This window comes from Bufo gargarizans, chromosome 9, assembly GCF_014858855.1.
Source record: "Bufo gargarizans isolate SCDJY-AF-19 chromosome 9, ASM1485885v1, whole genome shotgun sequence".
Lineage (NCBI taxonomy): Eukaryota > Metazoa > Chordata > Amphibia > Anura > Bufonidae > Bufo > Bufo gargarizans.
The window spans coordinates 18165958-18185620 of NC_058088.1; the positions used below are offsets into that span (position 1 = coordinate 18165958).

The 19663-nt window shown below is 45.0% G+C and overlaps 1 protein-coding gene across 1 annotated transcript in view; it reads right to left on the reverse strand.

Annotated features, from left to right (window-relative positions):
- Positions 1–19663, reverse strand: part of LOC122946788 (complement factor B-like) — a 70066-nt gene that overhangs the window by 47315 nt on the left and 3088 nt on the right. The window contains exons 2-9 of the mRNA XM_044306598.1: positions 18880–19083; positions 17866–18051; positions 15942–16115; positions 14309–14404; positions 12573–12706; positions 6849–6987; positions 3715–3846; positions 3159–3254 (exon numbers count right to left, since the gene is read on the reverse strand). Coding sequence (XP_044162533.1) covers positions 3159–3254; positions 3715–3846; positions 6849–6987; positions 12573–12706; positions 14309–14404; positions 15942–16115; positions 17866–18051; positions 18880–19083 — 1161 coding nt within the window. The remainder of the gene's footprint in view (positions 1–3158; positions 3255–3714; positions 3847–6848; positions 6988–12572; positions 12707–14308; positions 14405–15941; positions 16116–17865; positions 18052–18879; positions 19084–19663) is intronic.

A 19663-nucleotide genomic window follows, 5' to 3' on the forward strand; every position in this document is an offset into this window, starting at 1 on the left:
AGATGTCATAGTAAGCTGCCAGCCAATAGAAAACAGAAAGCAGTACTGGCAGGTGGTGTGCCAGTACTGCAGATCCCAGCCTGAGAACGGCCATAGTAGAAGGAGAAGACGGCCATTATACTGTATCTGCTCCTCTCTGAGTAAGGACCTTAAAGGGGTTGTCCGGGACCAAATGTTTTTTAAAAAAACACGTTTACTCACAATGTACATCTAAGTAAAGGCCTCCATACATTTTCAGCTATTTTTGCCACTTCTATGTGGCTCCAACGGTCCCCCACTCATTGTTTATATATCTGTTTATCTTTACCTGACTTCCGGCTGCACTGCCCTGTGGGTCCTGGGGCAGCGCAGCATCAGGTGGTTACAGCTGTCTCTCTGCTCCGCTGTAACTCCGCCCCCTCATCAATATTCACCTCAATTCATTCTGAAGCTCACCGGACTGGAGGGGCGGGGCCGAGCTTGTTAAGGGGCGGGGCTTAGCGGGATGACGGCCAGCCGCTGTTACTCCGCCCCTCATCCATATTCACCTCGATTCTTTTGCTGCCAGTGACGTCACCGGGCTCCCTGAGCAGCGGAAGAGGAAGCTTTGCTTGCCTGCAAGGGACCCGGTACGTCACTGAGGAGAAGAAACCAGTAACTTCCTGCCATGAATTTCAAAGATGAAAACGGGCTGCAGAAATCTGTGACAAAGGTACTACCTGCTTGTATGTAATGTGTATGCCACACTTGTACTATTAGAGCAATGTCCCAAATCCCGGACAACCCCTTTAAGTGAGAGGAGCTCCAGAGCTGCGGCTGTAAGTGGCATCTGCTTCTATAAAGTGCAGGAGCTGTGAGTAGGGGCAGCCCTAGATCTAATGGAAACATTCAGTACTGCTCTGGGGCCCCGAATCAGTCGCTTCCCTGATAGCTACGCCACTGCCTCAGTGTATGAGTCTGGGGGGACTTGGAAACAGAGACCTGCAGAGGCTCTGTGTGGTCTCAGCCAGAAGGGGTGAGGGGCCACGAGGCTGTGTGAAGCCGGATCTCTTCCCTGTGTGGGACTGTTTCGGGTGAGCTGACCTGCTGAGTGTTGGAACCTGATACCGTGTGTGAACTGCGCTCTATAGGTGAGGTAGAGACGACCTATGTATTAGCTAGTGCCTAGACGGGCAGGTGTTTATTTCATTATGTTTGTGCTGGTGCTGAAGTGCCAAAATAAAGCACCACTTGGACTTGAACCCCATTGTCAGAGGAGAAGCCTGTGATTGTGACCCCCTGTGAGAGAGCGATCCCTTACAATATATATATATATATATATATATATAGTGACACAGTTGTGTCTGGCAGGGCAGGTATTTTCCTCCCAGCATGTGCGGCTGGGCTGGTTTCCAGCCAGGTGAGGTCAAATACTGGACCGGAGTTTAAGTGCCGGTCCGGATTTTGGCAACACCTGGCTGTCCTTAAATAGGCTCAGCCCAGATGTCTCTGTTTTTGGGATCTGAGGCTTTGTGCCGTGCTGGAGGGCTGAGAGCCGCACACTGGGGAAACAGGCCCTTTAAAGCCTGCTGGAGGCAGAACTGCCAGCAAAGTGACTTGTGTTATATGAACTTTCCATTGTGTGTGAATTAACACCAAGACTGCAAAGTTACTGCTGTTTTGTGCAATTGCCTCAAGTGTCAATAAACACTGACGTTTTGAGTTAAGAACTTGTATTTTGCGTCGGTATTGCGCCCGCTTACCCTATCTACCTGAGCGAAACCCCACAATATATACAGTATATATACTTATTTTCTTTTTCTTTATATCAGCCACTCTACGTCCTAGAAAAGTGGAAGTAAACTACACAAGGTAAACCTCAATCTGGCCATAGACATGTAATAACTCTTATTTGGCCGACAGCTCTCCCCCTATCCTCCCGTACACATGCATCTGTAGTACCCCAGACTTGGGGTTATTACTATTGTGTACTTTGGTAACTACATTTTATAAATTTCATATGCAGTTCTGTGTGATGGTATATACTGTATGTCTCTTTTACTTTGCCATCTTGTCCAATGGCAATGGCTGGCTGTAGCAGGGCTTAACTAACCTGTTCCACCCCTCCTGGGAGGAGTGGACTCATTCAGCTTCCAGCCAGGAGGAGGAAGCCTAGATTTAGTTCAGTCTATAGTAAGAGGTAGGCAGAGAGGGGTCCTGTCCTGATAATGGTGGAGAGTAGGTAAGCAGCTCATAGAGCACCCACACTGAGGGACCACTTCTAAGAATCATGATCCAGATAACTCTTTCCTGCCCAAGAGTGAGAGCTTCTTGAGACCCCACCCTCAAGAATTGAAGAAATGACTTAGGTGAAGCCTTGGGATCCCAGACATTAGAGTGAACTGCAACATCACTTTTACAGACACTACTGTAAGGTGAGGGAATACGGATAAAGACACCCCCATTACTAAGAAACCACTAGGCCAGCAACATCTAAGTGCAGAACTGCAACCATACAACCTGCCACCATACCTCCTCAGCTGGTGCCAGAGAAGAATGGCACCAAAGACTGCTGCTACTGTATGTATTTTCAAGTTCTACGTTGCACCTAGTAAAAAGGACTTTGCTACGTTCAACTTTGTCCTCATTCTTTAGTGCTAAAACTTTCACTGCAACTGACCCCAGGGAGCAATGGCCCGAGGTAGGACACCATGATGCTACAACACTACATCAGGGTCACTACCACTCCCATCCTCTACACCGGCTCCCACTGGAGCATGCTGCACATTGTTTATGTAATGAATGGAAGAGGGAAAAAAGCCACTACCAGCTTCCTCTCATCTACCTGCTCACAAAAGGCTCAGGTATTGAAATCCAACATGCCCCATACTTATCTCTCCTGACATCAGCCATCAGGGTTAAGTCAGAAGGCCTCTTACACATTAGATGGACAGCAGAACCCAATGAAATCGGCAAGTTTATCCAATACTTATCAAAAGAACATGGCCAGCTTTAGGGTGTTTTTACTTCTAGTAGGTGTAATAAAGGAATGGCAGAACATAGAGTCATAAGAATGGATGATCCAGAATTGTTATTACATGGGGAATGCAAGTAGTTTATAAAATAGACATTTCAGGAGAGGGGACTGATTCTCTTTAAATGAGACACACTTATAATTATATACCACATATATTCCATACCCAGATAATCTTCCCGTTCACTGTCCTTCTTGATGTCCAGAATTTCTCTGATCCTCTTCACCTCCACTGTAGGGTCTCCACCCATATTGTGTTTTCCTAAGTGGGTAAAAGGCAAATGCTGTCAGGGCAAGGATAAAGAACTGGCTGCAAATTAGCGGAGGAAGATGAGAAAAGTATTGGACTACGTTTTTTGGGGCCTCAGAAAACATGATTTTGAGGGCCCACCTTCATACTTTCTGTTCATCTTGCTAACACTACACATACACAGGAAACATCATCAATAAGATCCAAAGTTATATGTGAATCATGCCAAAGAAGTAGACCCTATTGGCAACTGATTGGATCCAACAACTCGAAATGAAGCTGTCTTCTGCTGGAAATTTAGGACCTATCATATTGTCAGAGCCAGACTTGCCCACCAGAGGATCTGACAATATGAGAATCTGATGGGGCACTGGCTATGAAATAAAGAGTAAACAAGGCTGAGATGATATTTGTGAGGGTAAGGAAGATTTTGAGGAGTAATCTGAAGGACCAGCTATGATTTGATACTTGCCATCTGTGATCAGAAGGATAACATTTTTAGTTTTCAGGAAATTTTCTGGATCTCTCACGTTTTGCAGAGACAGCATTGCGTAAACTTTAGCCAGAGCCCCTCGAGTATTCGTTCCCTGTTTATCTCCATGTGCTGCATAAAAAAATATTAATAATAATAGTAAACTGAATGTTGAAGAAAGATAGAGGTACCATAGACTGTCTTCAGGTGTTTCCATAATATATGGGTCATCTAAATGTTTTAAGGCTTCAGCAGTGGAACGGCTGTTAAAAATACCAGAGGGGCAATTAAAGAGGTTATCTGCTTTAGACAATCCCTACTTAAGGTGGATTTAGACAACCTATCACAGAAGAGAATGACTTTTCATATAAAACTTTTACTTCTAGATATTAAAATAATAATAATAATACCCCACAACATATAGAAGATATGATCACATACTGTGCCAAAATAGAGAAGGCAGAGCCTTACTTTGGACGTGTCCAGGATAAAACCAAGATGCAACAACTTACAGTTTGGAGACCGAGGGCTTGGATACTTGGCATACGAGAAGTGAGGTCAGGACAGGGGGGAACTTTTCCCTGATGTATCCCTAAAAGCTGTATCCCAATAGAATTCTCCGCAAGGAAGCTCAGTGGATCTATCGCCTTATAACGGTAAATCCCCTGGGATTAAATGAGCAGATTTCATTTAGCTGCTTTGTCTAGGTGTTTTTCTCCCATTTTTCTGACTAACCATTTCTATGGTGATCTGCTTACTAAATTCTTTTGAAGCTTAGGATCATCTGCCTTACATCGAACCGAGATTGGTTCATATACATAGTTATCAATTCTGATGGGGATCTGGGTGGGACATTATTTCCGTGTCCCCACAGCTATATATCTATCCCCCAATATAACCCCATTATTAAGAAAAGGGACATCCTTGTGCTCACATAAAATGTATTTATTTGTATTTATTTATATCCACCTAGCCCAGAATATGAATGGCATATACCTTTCAATATGCCATTCCACTTGCCTTCAGTTGTTCTAACCGTTGCTATGACTCCCCCTTAGTCCCTATGTACGCTCCCTGATGCGTTCCATAGACCGGAAGAATCATAGGCGGAAGCACTGACGCACTTCCGGTTTTGGAATCACATGTGCGTTCCACGCTCTTCGCGTGTGTTCCACCGACCGGAAGTAGCGCACTTATTAGTGCCGGTGTTCCGTTATTTTTTGCTACCCGTGAAATTTTGCTACCCTCGTCACTTCCTGTTGTGAAGTAGCCGCACCGGAAGGTTTGGAAGGAGGTGTGTCTCGCTGCTCGCCACCAGAGTGGCTGAGAAGGAGGTGTGTCGGTGCAGGCGCACAACGACGGGGTAGGCAAATTTCACACTTAGTGTTGCTGTGAACGCACCGAGGGTAGGTAAAAATTAAGGGCCACTGCGCATGCGCGCCAAGGGGGGGGGTAAAAATGACGGCCCACTGCTCGGCGCGCATACGCAGTGGCCCGTCATTTTTACCTACCCTGGGCGCATTCACAGCAACTCTAAGTGTGAAATTTGCCTACTCCGTCTTTGTGCGCCTGCACCGACAGACCTCCTTCTCAGCCACTCTGGTGGCGAGCAGCGAGACACACCGCCTTCCAAAACTTCCGGTGCGGCTACGTCACAACAGGAAGTGACGAGGGTAGCAAAATTTCACAGGTAGCAAAAGATAACGGAACATCGGCTTTGCGATTAGCTGCCTGAGGAGGAGGGGTGTTCTATTAGCGCCAAATTCAAGCTATTTGAGGCTGATTCACCATTATGTGAGTGCACCTTACTACACCAGTATGCCTATATCATTCTGCTATTATCATTGATGCCTAGGAATACTGGAATACTTACCTTTGGTCCCCTGATGAACCAGCTCGAATGACACTGGGGAAACGCGTCGGGACAAGCATTCATCATATCCACTGGCAGGGTCACAGTAGGTGACAGCGAGAGCTTAGCCACCGAGAGGTGGGGTCGCCCCTTTCGGGGGGGGGGGGGTGCTCCGCCTTTAAGCAGGGGTAGCTTTTAGGGATACATCAGGGAAAAATTCCCCCCTGACCTCACTTCTCGTATGCCAAGTATTCAAGCCCTCGGTCTATAAACTGTAAGTTGTTGCATCTTTGTTTACTTGGATGGTTTTATCCTGGACACGTCCAAAGTAAGGCTCTGCCTTCTCTATTTTGGCACAGTATGTTACCATATCTTCTATATGTTGTGGGGTATTATTTTAATATCTAGAAGTAAAAGTTAAGTTTTATATGAAAAGTCATTCTCTTCTGTGATAGGTAATTTTTGTACTTTTCAACTTTATAGTTTTTTTCAGTGATAGCCATTGGATTTAGACAAACCAATAATCATCCAGATTACCAGGAATGACCATTCCTACGAGCGCAAATTCCGGATAATCTAAATAACGAAATGTGACGCCGATCTCCCTATCCTGTCGTTTGTGCAGGCGCCACCAGTCATCGTTTCTGGGCAGCAGATTGCAGTCTAAACAGCCATCTGCTGCCTAGAAACAATGAATCCGTATGAGGACGAGTGATTGCTATACTGTATATACATACTGTGAAGGAGATCGCTCCATGTATATGCAGTGGTCTCCTTCACTGAGTGAGCAGCCAACTGTCAGGAAGAAACACTTCCTTCCCGACAATAGGCCTCTCTATCGGGCCGTGTAAACCCACCTTTAGAAGGATCCTTTTCAAATAAGATTACAAAGTGTCCTCCTGATAAACCCTCAGCGATCAGCTGTGTTTTGTGGGAAAGCCTAGCAGTCAGTGTTTAGTTTCCCTATAGTGCCACCGCTGGGGAAAATGAGCATTACACCATGTCCATTCACATTAATGAGTTTCAGTAGAGCGTAAGACAGGCAAGGTCCTCCAGAGCAGGAGACGCCTTATGTATCTGCTCTTCCCTCTAGTCAAGAGAAGAGAGTGAATAGATGAGCATCCTGAACAGAGGACCCCCCAGAATTCCCTAATAGGTTATATAAAAAGGGTTTTCTAAACTAGAGAAACGTTTTAACCTCAAGGACTTGTAGTCTTGTAGTGGTTAGCTGTGCCATTATATCATTAATAAAATATGGGGAAAGCCACATGAACTACATTACCTGAATACTCAAATTCTTTCAACCTGTCGATGACCTTGTAAGCCTCTATACTGTCATCGTCAGAGAGCTCAATGATGGGTTTTGCCTCTGTGGCGAACGAGATGATAGAATAGCGAGGGGAAAAATCAAAGCTGCTCATCTGTGGAGATAATTATATCCATGTAGTATCCATCATACCAGGTCAAATAAAGCAAATGTAAAGAAGAACAAGAAGGTTACCCACAATGTCTAGTTTGCAGCCATCAACTATCAAAAGCAAGTTGGAACATGACGGCAATGACCTGACAGGTTGCTATAGGCAACAGCTCCATTGTTTAATAAGTGCCCCCTGATATATGTATATAAACGAGCATAAAACACATTATCATGAAGTCATGGCTACTTCAATAAAATGGCCGGAGGGCAGAAGAACTCATCATGGACGACTCATCAGAGCAGTGCACTCCTGATGTAGGCTTCCAGAGGGCCCACAACCACTAAACTGTCCAAGGACTTCATGCAAATTGTGGTTTTACCACAGTTTTTATCGAGAATTATGTGAAAAAAAACACAGCAGAACTGATTTGTGGCATGTTCTGCAGATACCTCTGAAGGTCCTCAATCCAAACGGGACAGAGAATAGCAAGAAAGCAGAGGGTGAGCTGCTGTAGAGGTGAGTGGGGTCTGGTCTGGGGGACGGTATTAGTTGAGGGGGTCTGTAGGGTCTGAATGTATTTATTAGCCTGCATTTTAGGGATCTGGTTTGGGGGAGGTCTAATAGCTGGTTTTCCTCAGTGTCAGCATTCCCCATATTTCAGCTTGTTAAAGGGGTTGTCTCACTTCAGCAAATGGCGTAGTGAAAGTTAACATAAGGCACTTACTAATGTAATGTGATTGTCCATATTGCCTCCTTTCCTGCCTTAAGTTATTTGTCCATCGCATTATACACTGCTCGTTTCCAGTGGTTAGGACCACCCTACAATCCAGCAGTGGTGGTTGTGCTTGCACACTATAGGAAAATGTGCTGGCCTCTCTGGTGGCCGGTACCGTGGGAGCTCACATAGGATGGCGCTTTTTCCTACAGTGTGCAAGCATGTCGTCTGCTGCTGGACTGCAGGGTGTTCGTAACCATGGAAATAAGTGTATAATGTGATGGAAAAATGAATCCAGCCAGCAAAGGAGGCAATATGGACAATCAGCATACATTAGTAAGTGCCTTGTGTTAACTTTCTGTACATGATAAATGCCATTAACCACCCCTTTAAGTAAAGTTGATGCCAATGTTACAGCTGGTTTCCTAAAGGGCGTATCTCATAAACTTTAAATTCTTTACTTATCTGAAGGACTTTCTTTCTTTTCTGTGGGTGGGCAGCAGCTCATCAAGACCTGCATCTCCCAGGATGCATAGCAATTAGCTATTGATAACCCCTTCCTCCCCTGTCTAGAGAATAGCCCCTCACATATGGCCCCAGAGATACATGATATGAAAAGCCCCCCACAATTTCCTTCTCCGCTGTCTAGAGAGAGATATAGCTGTATAAAGGTCTGTGGATTTAGAATGAATGAAAGGTGTCCGGACCACTTCACTATGAGGTCACTACCAGCACTGGAGGAGGAAGGGAGCAGGGGACTACTGGGCACGTTAGTCCATCTGAATGCGGGAGAAGGTGGACCAGAAGGATAAACAGCCTAATAATACTCTTACTGGATATACAGGTCCTTCTAAAAAAATTAGCATATTGTGATAAAGTTCATTATTTTCTGTAATGTACTGATAAACATTAGACTTTCATATATTTTAGATTCATTACACACCAACTGAAGTAGTTCAAGCCTTTTATTGGTTTAATATTGATGATTTTGGCATACAGCTCATGAAAACCCAAATTTCCTATCTAAAAAAATTAGCATATCATGAAAAGGTTCTCTAAACGAGCTATTAACCTAATCATCTGAATCAACTAATTAACTCTAAACACCTGCAAAAGATTCCTGAAGCTTTTAAAAACTCCCAGCCTGGTTCATTACTCAAAACCGCAATCATGGGTAAGACTGCCGACCTGACTGCTGTCCAGAAGGCCATCATTGACACCCTCAAGCAAGAGGGTAAGACACAGAAAGAAATTTCTGAACGAATAGGCTGTTCCCAGAGTGCTGTATCAAGGCCCCTCAGTGGGAAGTCTGTGGGAAGGAAAAAGTGTGGCAGAAAACGCTGCACAACGAGAAGAGGTGACCGGACCCTGAGGAAGATTGTGGAGAAGGGCCGATTCCAGACCTTGGGGGACCTGCGGAAGCAGTGGACTGAGTCTGGAGTAGAAACATCCAGAGCCACCGTGTACAGGCGTGTGCAGGAAATGGGCTACAGGTGCCGCATTCCCCAGAAACAGCGGCAGAAGCGCCTGACCTGGGCTACAGAGAAGCAGCACTGGACTGCTGCATGTCATTCGGAAATCAAGGTGCCAGAGTCTGGAGGAAGACTGGGGAGAGGGAAATGCCAAAATGCCTGAAGTCAGTGTCAAGTACCCACAGTCAGTGATGGTCTGGGGTGCCGTGTCAGCTGCTGGTGTTGGTCCACTGTGTTTTATCAAGGGCAGGGTCAATGCAGCCGCTATCAGGAGATTTTGGAGCACTTGATGCTTCCATCTGCTGAAAAGCTTTATGGAGATGAAGATGTCATTTTTCAGCACGACCTGGCACCTGCTCACAGTGCCAAAGCCACTGGTAAATGGTTTACTGACCATGGTATTACTGTGCTCAATTGGCCTGCCAACTCTCCTGACCTGAATCCCATAGAGAATCTGTGGGATATTGGGAAGAGAAAGTTGAGAGACGCAAGACCCAACACGCTGGATGAGCTTAAGGCCGCTATCGAAGCATCCTGGGCCTCCATAACACCTCAGCAGTGCCACAGGCTGATTGCCTCCATGCCACGCCGCATTGCAGCCTCCTGGGCCTCCAAAACACCTCAGCAGTGCCACAGGCTGATTGCCTCCATGCCACGCCGCATTGAAGCAGTCATTTCTGCAAAAGGATTCCCGACCAAGTATTGAGTGCAGAACTGAACATAATTATTTGAAGGTTGACTTTTTTTGTATTAAAAACACTTTTCTTTTATTGGTCGGATGAAATATGCTAATTTTTTTAGATAGGAAATTTGGGTTTTCATGAGCTGTATGCCAAAATCATCAATATTAAAACAATAAAAGGCTTGAACTACTTCAGTTGTGTGTAATGAGTCTAAAATATATGAAAGTCTAATGTTTATCAGTACATTACAGAAAATAATGAACTTTATCACAATATGCTAATTTTTTTAGAAGGACCTGTATATTGCAATTATACTTCATCTGAAATCCCCTATGAATTGCATAGTATTAGTAATATTTTTGGATAACCCCTTTAAAGGGGTTGTCCGGGTTCAGAGCTGAAGTCTAGCGTAGGGCAAGGGAGCGTATCCAATGCTAGCATCAGGGGGGCTGCCTGGGTGAAAATATGGGAATGTCCGGGTTCAGCTCTGAACCTTGACAACCCCTTTAAGGAACATTTTGTCATCTGTTTCCCACTCACTGTATGGTGTATTTACTATGTTACTTAGGCACTATATGGTATATTACTTTTGCAGTGTACGGGGTGGCAGCACTGCATGACACTGTTATTTAGACAGTTGTATGGAAGTATTATATGGTATAATGTATGGCATTGTTACTTCAGCGCCATCCTGGATGATGCTGATACCGGGTCTCCAACCTGATTTATAAAAAAAAAAAAAAAAAACACAAAGTGGAATTTTTATATATGGAAGTAATATATGCACAGAATACTAATATGAACCCATTCATAGTATCATGGACGCATCATTTTTGTTCACAGGCAGAGGATAAAGTCGCCTATTGACCAGCAATGTATTGTTGGTTTGCAACCCGATTATCTGTATACTGTATGATAGCACCAAGGTTGCGAGGTGAGGCGATTGCCTCAGGCAGCACCAGGTAGGGGCAAGAGGGGGCAGCGGAAGGGCCGTGGGCAATGGGCGCTTACATTGTGGAAACGCTAATCTCTACATATTCAACTGCATCTCTGTACTCAGGACAGCAATATACTTGAATGCCGTGACGGGGCACGAGAGCGATGTCTCGCCGTCCCACCGTTTCCTCTAATAGGCTTCAGTCTTAGTTCCTGTAGCCTATCAGAGGCCGGTGTCATCATTATCGCGCTGCCTGAGCCGGGCTGCATAGAGCTCAGGACACCGACTAGAAGAGGTCCGTGTCTCGCACTGCATCGCTGACTGCAGAGTGGAGGTAAGTATTTGAGTTTATTATTATTTTTGGCAGCATGCTGTTCGGCCACAATGGGGGGGGGGGGGGGTCATTATGTAACTGGAGAAAGCACTATGGGGACATTGCAGCTGTAAAAAGGAGAATTTTTGTACGGGCACACATGATAAGGGGGGCACTGTGGGGACATCCGTTCTACTGGGGCACTAAAAGGGGGTAGTTTTTTGTACTGACACATGTTATAAGGGAACATTTTTTGTACTGCCACACATACTAAGGTGGCCACTATGGGGACATTTGTTCTACAGCGACACTGAAAGTTTTTTTTTTTGTACTGGCACACGTTATAAGAGAGCATTTTTTGTATTTGCACACATAATGGGGTATTTTTGTACTGCCACACATTTTTGTACTGGGAAGGGGGAATTATTTTACTGGCAAACATTATAAGGGGTCATTTTTTGTACAGGCACACATTATAGGGGGAATTATTACAACTGGGGGCACTCTGGGGGCATTATTACTATTGGGTACACTGTTACCACATGGTGCACTCTGGCAGAGAATTATTATTATTGATGGGACTTTTGGGAGGACTGTTACATTGGGAGGCACCCTGGCACCGTATCAGCTTAGCACAATTATTTTTGGAGGACACTATAAGTTTCAGGGACACTATTTGCTGGGCACAATTATTTTTTAGGGCACTGTGTGCCAATAATTTTTGAAGAGGATCTATCTTTGGGGCACTAAGGATCTATCTTTGGGGAATTTTCTGGGGGGATATCTGTTTCGGCAGGATAGTATTGGGAAGCACTGTGGGCACAGTATTGGGGGTGGCAGGATGGGAGAAGGATGGAAAAGTAGGAAACTAAGATGTCTGTTTGTCAAACTCTGCAGAAACAAGAGATTACTGAAAGAAATCATCATGGCGGTCCTGTCTGAATGGAGAAGATGAGGAAAGAGAATATCTACATCAGAGGAGACGTCACTGGATGTAGGAGGTATGTTTTCCAAGTATGTCATTAACAGTAGGGCTGGAGGGAAGGGGTTAGGTTAAGAAATTGGCATGGGGAAGCGTTTCAGCAGAAAGGCTAGGTGAACCCCTGGATCTCACAACATGGGTTGGGGTCCAAAGCCGGCCACATACATTTAAGGGTTGTTGGCCGAGCTCCTGACTACTCCATGCACATACACATTTGGTTCTGCATTGTCAATGCCATTGCTAGAAACTCCTGGTGTTGGCTTAATTCCTGGGAGAACAAAAGGCGAAAATATTCAGCTAGTCCTATCCTTCTCATCTGCCGAGGGAGAGTTTGAAGCTCCCCATACACATTAGACTGTCTTGCCGAAACCACTGTTCTTGTGTTAGAACATGCATGGGGGTCTTAAGAGAAGATCTAATATAAGGCCATTCCTGCATGGAGTAGTCTGAGGACAGAGGCCATAACATTGTTTATGTTCTCCATACCTTCTCTATGAACACTTCACTTGCTTCTTTAGCGATATTAAAGTTCTCTTCTCCTAAACTGCTAGAGGCATCGAGAATAAGGAAGTTGTTCATGAAACCTCCCGTCGTCACGTCTATTGTACGTTGAATCCAATCTGTGTATATGAGAGAAATGAGAGAAAATTTACCAGGGAAAGCATCAGGATCTGTACATCTGACCTCATGTGATGGCGGTAGAGGCCCTTGTGTTAAAACAGTGCTCAGACTGTTCCCTCACCAGAACATGACTGACCAGTGACCTTTGTGCCATCAGAACCAGTAAATGGAATCCATGGGTATCAGTCGTAGTAGTTCCTAAAATGTCATCTTGTAGACATTACAAAGCGCTATTATTTCTATTTTCAGGAACCTCCCAAAACTGAAAGCAATGACTATTTTAATGCAAACCTTTGAGGAACATTCCCTGGACAGTCCTGCATAAAACCAGAACTGTTGGTGCTGCCTACCACCCATTTTCATGAAGGAACTTTCTTTGCCTTCACAATGTCTTAAAGTTGTTGCCAAACTCGGCTCCTTTTACTGGTCTTCGAGTCTCTGTCCTGTAAACTTCTGGATGGACGGGGTCACGTGCGCTGATGCAGCCAATGACTGGCCTCAGCAGTGTCCCCAGTAGTGATGTCATCTGACACTGGTGAAACGAGTCACTGGCTGCAGCGGTTCACGTGACCCTGTCTGTCCTGAGGTTTTTAGGATGGAGACAGAAAGACGAGTAAAGGGAACTAGAGAGCCAGAAAGGAGCATCAGGACAACCCTGTTTGAGGAAGAAAGAAGCCATGTTTTCCTAATAATGGACAACTACCTTTATTCTGTATTCCAAACACTGCCACTTCTCAGGAAACCTCATCTACGCCTCTCATGACCTCATTTATCGAGAGGGAATTATTCAGTGCAAACATCAACACTTTTTTCTTAGGAAGCCCAACTACGAAATTTAAGTGGACCCTGAACCCGGCTCTGTTTGTTCTGCTTATTTGACTCGTTTGTCTGATCCTGGTCAAATATAATGATGAGAATTTAATTGTGAAATGTTTTGTTTGCTCGCGGTCTCTTTCCTGTCTGCCATGTATATAATGCACCCAAAGAGTAGAATAATATATTCATTTATATATATAGTATTTATGCCATACTATGAAAGGCAATGTCACCGGTGACCTGTGGGATAACACCCATATACTCTCAAACAGGATGGCATGGGCGCTACAGATGTGTGTGTAGAACCGCACTGTGAATTCTGAGATACCTCACCGTAAATAGGTGTCATGCCTCTGTAAGTAAAGGGTTAAAGGAGCTGTGCTGTTGGCTGCTCCGCTGTGCTCCCAGGATGTTGACTTCCATTTTGATGCTCCTGCAGTGGTGACCTGCATCCCTTGCGTCATGTCAAATGGTCACATGACACACCAGCGATTGGCTGCAAAGGCGTCAAAATGGAAGTTTACATCTTGGGAGCACAGAGGAGAAGCCGATGCCTGTGAGAGAAGGAGTGGGGAGCCAGAGTTGGGAAGCAGGTAAGTAGGCGTCCCTTCAAGGGTATGTACAAGAGGGGAAGTTTGCCAAAACCCCCTTTCCCAAAGTTGCACAACCCCTTTAATGGCCATGCAAGGTCAGCTTATCCACACACGATGTGGTTCCTCCCGCCATCAGTCCTGGGTAACGTCTGTCCACCCTTACAGAGGTGATATAATATAATGCTCTCCTACCGTCTGTTTTATTCAGGTTCGAAGATTCAGCCGTTTCATAAAGAGAAGAAGCAAAATTCTCCGCCACTTCCTTTGGAGAATCAAACGTATACCAATCTATGAAAGACAGAGACTCATCAGTCATCCTAAAAAATCAGCTGGGACATCTCACTACTGTAGGTAAATAGATTTTATAAGATTAGAAGGCTAGGTTAAAGGGGTTATCCGAAACTATAAACTGCCCCCCCATGTGTCGGGTCCCTCACACAGAATATACTTACCCCGCTTCCCGCGCCGCTCCTGGTCCCTACACCGCTGCTGCTGCTGCTTCTTCCCGTGCACCGATGACAACATCCGGTGTCAGGAGGGAGCAGTCAATGGCAGCGGGGACCAGGAGCGTCGCAGGGAGTGGGGTAAGTACATTCTGTGTGAGGCGCCTGGCACATGGGTGGGGGGGCAGTTTATAGTTTTGGATAACCCCTTTAAGGCCACTTTACAAAGGCCGAGAATCTTAAAGATAATCGCTAACGAGCATTCATTGGAAAGCTCGTTAGCAATCGTATGGCGGTGTTTAGGTCCCTTTTACACGGGACGTTATTACGCTTCCTTCCAACAATCTGCTGCTCTGTCGTCCCGTGTAAAGAGACCTTTAGACTCTTATGTATTGGCCATGTCTAGTATTGCAGCTCAGAGGCTGTGCTTTCTCATGAAAAATTCTTTCAGCCCTAATCTGCGGAAACATCTGCAGATTACGACAAAAACTATTATTTCATGACAAAGCAGATCCGACATCACAAACGGAGGCGGAACAAGAAACGTCAACAAAAAGGACAACGATAGTTTGGACCCCACAACAACCTGGACATAACCAAAATCATCAACAATACGTGTACTGCTTCGAAAAAAAAAGAGTTAAATCTGATAATTTGGAAAAACAACACAAAGTAACAGAATCTCAGCGTAGAAGATAAGAAAGCAATAAAATCACTGAAATCCAATAAAGATATCCTCGTCAAACCACCGGATAATGGTGGCACTGTAGTGAACAAGAAGCGCACAAGAAACTCTCAGAAAAAAAATATCACACCCAACTTAAGGAGCACCTACACAGAGGAACTTACACATATTATAAAGGACTTCACCCATCCTCCTGGACCTTATACCAGATAATCCTATAATGGGGACCTTTTACATGTTACAAAAAATACCTAAAAAATGGAATCCTGGTAGACCAATACCTCCCTTTCGCACATGCGTCATGTTCTGGCAGAGAACCGCCTGCCGGAGTTCTTTGGATCTGGCACACACCGGAACACATTGACTATAATGGGGGGTCGCTCCCCGGCTAATATACCTAGATCCGGCCAGACAAAAAACATTGCATGCAGTAATTTGTGTCCAGACATCCCATTATAGTCAATGGCGTTCGGGGGGCACACAGCACTATCCGGTTATACCAGATCCAGAAAACTTTGGCAGGATGTTTTCTGCCGGAACAGCCAACCAGATTTCTTTGATGCATGGGTGAAAGTAGCCTAACACATGTCTAAAGAATCAGACTACTAAAGAAATGCATAAGAAATCTTTAAGAGTGCTTGACGACCTACACAATGGTGCCATACATGGACATACTGAATACAGTAAAGCATCTTACATCTGCAGGACGGTTCCGCTCCGGACCAGCGCTTGTTCTCCATACATACTCTCTCCTTCGAGCCGAACATCTGCAGCCCCTTGTCACATTCGTACTTCACTTTATTTTCAATCTTGTAGGAAGTACCTGTTTTTGTGGCCCCAGGAGGAATCCCTGGGTTTGGACAGTCGCCCTCTGTGTGGGGGTAGGGAAAACAAAATGGTTGGAAATGTCAGGAGAGATCCATAGAGAAGAAAAGCGAGAACAAGGGTGTAATATTATAATCCATTTCCATCATACAGAGCATGACCACAACAGATAATACACCCAATAAATCACGTTTTGTGCAATTGCTCCTGTAAACTGCACAGCAGAGCTGGGATCAGGGGTAAATGAGGGAAGGAGTCCACATTTTATTTTTGCTTCATTTTTGCCAAAAATCACAATACATCTGAATTGTGCAATGGTACAGAATGTGCAGGTTTTGTTATTACAGAAGGACCTGCATGGGTCATATGTGTGAAGGTCCTCAAGTCACTCAGTAGAGGCACAAAGCCCTAGAGAAGAGTGTTAGCTGTCCTGTGTAAGTGTCTGGAGTCTGTATTTAGGGGGAGGGAGGTCTGTATTCATATAGGGGGTGTGTAGTTATTTTGGGTGGGTTTATTCATTTTGAGGACTAGTCTGGGTCAGTATTTATTCTGGAATATGTGTTTAATCAGGGGTCTGTATTCTGGGTGTAATCTGGGGTTTGCATTCATTCAGGGGTGCACATATATTTAAGTGGTCTGGTCTGGGGTCTATATTTGTTCTATTTGTCTGTTCATTGTGGTTAGGGCAGGGGAGCACCATAAATGAGACCAGGTGAGGAGATCGCCTCAGGCAGCACCAGGTAGGGGCAAGAGGGGGCAGCTTAACGGCCATAGGCAATGAAGGGGTTAAGTTAAGAAACTGGCATGGGGGGGGGGGGGGGCGCTGTTTTCGGCTCAGGCGGCAGAAAGGCTTAGGGCACCAAAATACCTTGTCCCAGACCTTGAATTTAGGGGGCCAAAATCCCATAGAGAATTGTCACTCACACAGCCATAGCGTTTACCTACAATAACCACTGGGCAAGTCCACTGCCTACAAAACTTTACAGCTCCCATTGAGTGCAATACTAGCTGTATGAACCATAAGAATATGAACAGGCATAAGCATTTGAAAATTTGCCTTTGGCTCCCCCTAGTGGTGGTTGTAGGCAGCCCCAATTTTATTATTTGACTTTGTAAACAGGAAGCAGAATATCTGAGCCCTTTACATATTAGAAAATCATGGCTGCTTTCTTTCAGAAACAGCGGCACACTGGGTTGTGTTTGGTATTGCGGTTGAAGAAAGGACCACGGCACTCTCTTTTTTTGCTGTTACATCAAAATGCTTATTTTTATTGCCTTATTGTATCCAACCCAAAAAAAAATTGAGCCTCTGGCCAAGGTTTCAGTCAATAGACCTTGATCACGGCTGTAGTCATGGTGCTAAGTGGTGGAGTCGGATGGAGTCATCCCTTTCCAGGGGTTGCCCCATCTCAACATTTATGGCATATCGCTAGGGTATGCCACAAATGTCAGATAGGAGCAGGTCGCAGAGATGAGATCTGCACCTATCTCCAGAACGGGGCACCAAAAGTGAAGGGAAAGCAACCATGCTTGCATGGCCACACTTCATTCAGCACTATAGGTGTCCTGAGAATAGCTTGCGAGGCCTGCTCTCCATTCACTGCTATGGGACTTCTGAAAATGACTGAATACGCTCATTGCCTATTTTCGTAAGTCCCATAGCAATGAAGGAAGAGGTGGCCATGGAGGTGCAGTGTGGTCTCCTTCACTGCTGGTGTATTGTACATTATATTACTGTATTATGTATTTAAGCTTATCTTACATATACATTTTTTAGACATTTTACGTATTTTTACCTTTATCGTCACATTTCACATTAATTTCACTCCATTTGCCATTTGCCTGACAAGTGCGGCTTTCAGGTCCAAACATTTCAAATCCTCCCCAGCACTCAAAGTTCACAACGTCTCCGACAAAATGTTTTTCTTTCCTGGGATAGACCTCTCCATTATCAATCCTGTCTAGTCTGGGGCACTGCACGCCTGTGGGGGAACACATACAAATAAATGCTCAATATGGAAGCCATACTTCCCAACATTACAGAAGGTGACTTAGGGACCCTTCCCTGGAAACGTTCCGCCAAACAGCAGAGGACTACCCATTGTGGGCAGGGTACACATAAGCCACACCGATTATCGGCATGGGAAAGCCCAAATTTGCAGGGGCTGTCTATAAAAATGAGTAGAAATAATCGGTCGGCACTCTGGAAGAAGGTGGTGGTGCTCGTATCCCGGGTTGCAGGCTCAAACATCCAAGTAGAAGACGTGGATCAGCACTCACCTTCTGATGGTAACAAATCTTGGCTTCATTGCCATAAACAAGGTATAGGCAGATCTGACACGTTTCGGCTAAACGCGTCACATCTGCCTGTATCGCTGATTACACTTCTTCTACTTATCGCTAAACATTAGGGACAGTCCCTGCAAATTTGGGACTGTTGACAACCATGGGATGCCATACTGGTTGGCTCAACCTCATATGAAGGGATGGAATCAGGGGTAAATGTAACAGTAATTGGCCCCAAATACAACCTTATATGAAGCCTCTGGGAGGCCAAAACCCAACACTGCAAGTGTTACCTACGTTATAGTGTTTGATACCAGAAGTATAACTTGAAGCTCCTAGGCCCACATGTAAAGTCTCTACATCCCACCTACCAGGTGCCATTTATGATGCTGGTGTCACCTTATGTGGCAAAGAAGCCTTCAGGCCCTCACAGGCACCAGGGCCCAGGTGCTACTCCCACCTCTGCACCCCCTATAGCTATGCCCCTGATAATGGCGTCAGTCAGCAGATACATGGTCACTTACGTCTACACTGGGACTTCTCTTTCGCATTCGACCATTGACCGTTGAAGAGACACTCTCGTGAGGGAAACGGGTGCGGGTACTGTCCTTCAGGGCAGGTGTACACCACCTTACTGCCAATATTAGCACCATCGGTCAGATTATATTCACCCCCAGCAATGGCTATTTTACTAAGATCACACTGATTGGTGGGGGCGGCGATGGACACTAAAAACAAAGAGACATGGTGATGATGAAGAACACACATTCCAAGAGCAGAAAAAGAAATCAGTTCATATGGACAGAGATTTGTAGAATTGTGGCCATTTTTGCTCAATCTCAACCTTAAATTACACCCTGTATTATAATCCAGAGCTGCATTTACAGTTCTGCACTCTTCACAGCGGAAATCGCCCAGAAGTCCTTGTCAGCTGTTTCTTTAGAGCAGGCCAGAAGTAAATTAACTGCATCACCAGGTCACCTAGGGTGTTAAGGCGGCGTCTGACAACAAACCTGTCGTCGGTTTCCTTTAGCCGCCAGCAGAATTGTGAATGCAGCTCTGGAGACGAGTAATGCAATGTATATACAAAGTTATTTCATTTTTATATAGATTTTAAAGTGCTCTCCAGCTAGTAGCTCACACATTCCATTTAGCTCTCCTGTTGTTGGGAGCATCTGCATTTTTCATAAGAAAATGGATGGCGTATGACTGTGTATACATCCTGATACCCGGTATTGCGGGTGGTTTGGGTTAGTGCAGGGTTAGTGAAGGTGGAGTAAGACAGGAAAATGTCGCTATAATTTATTG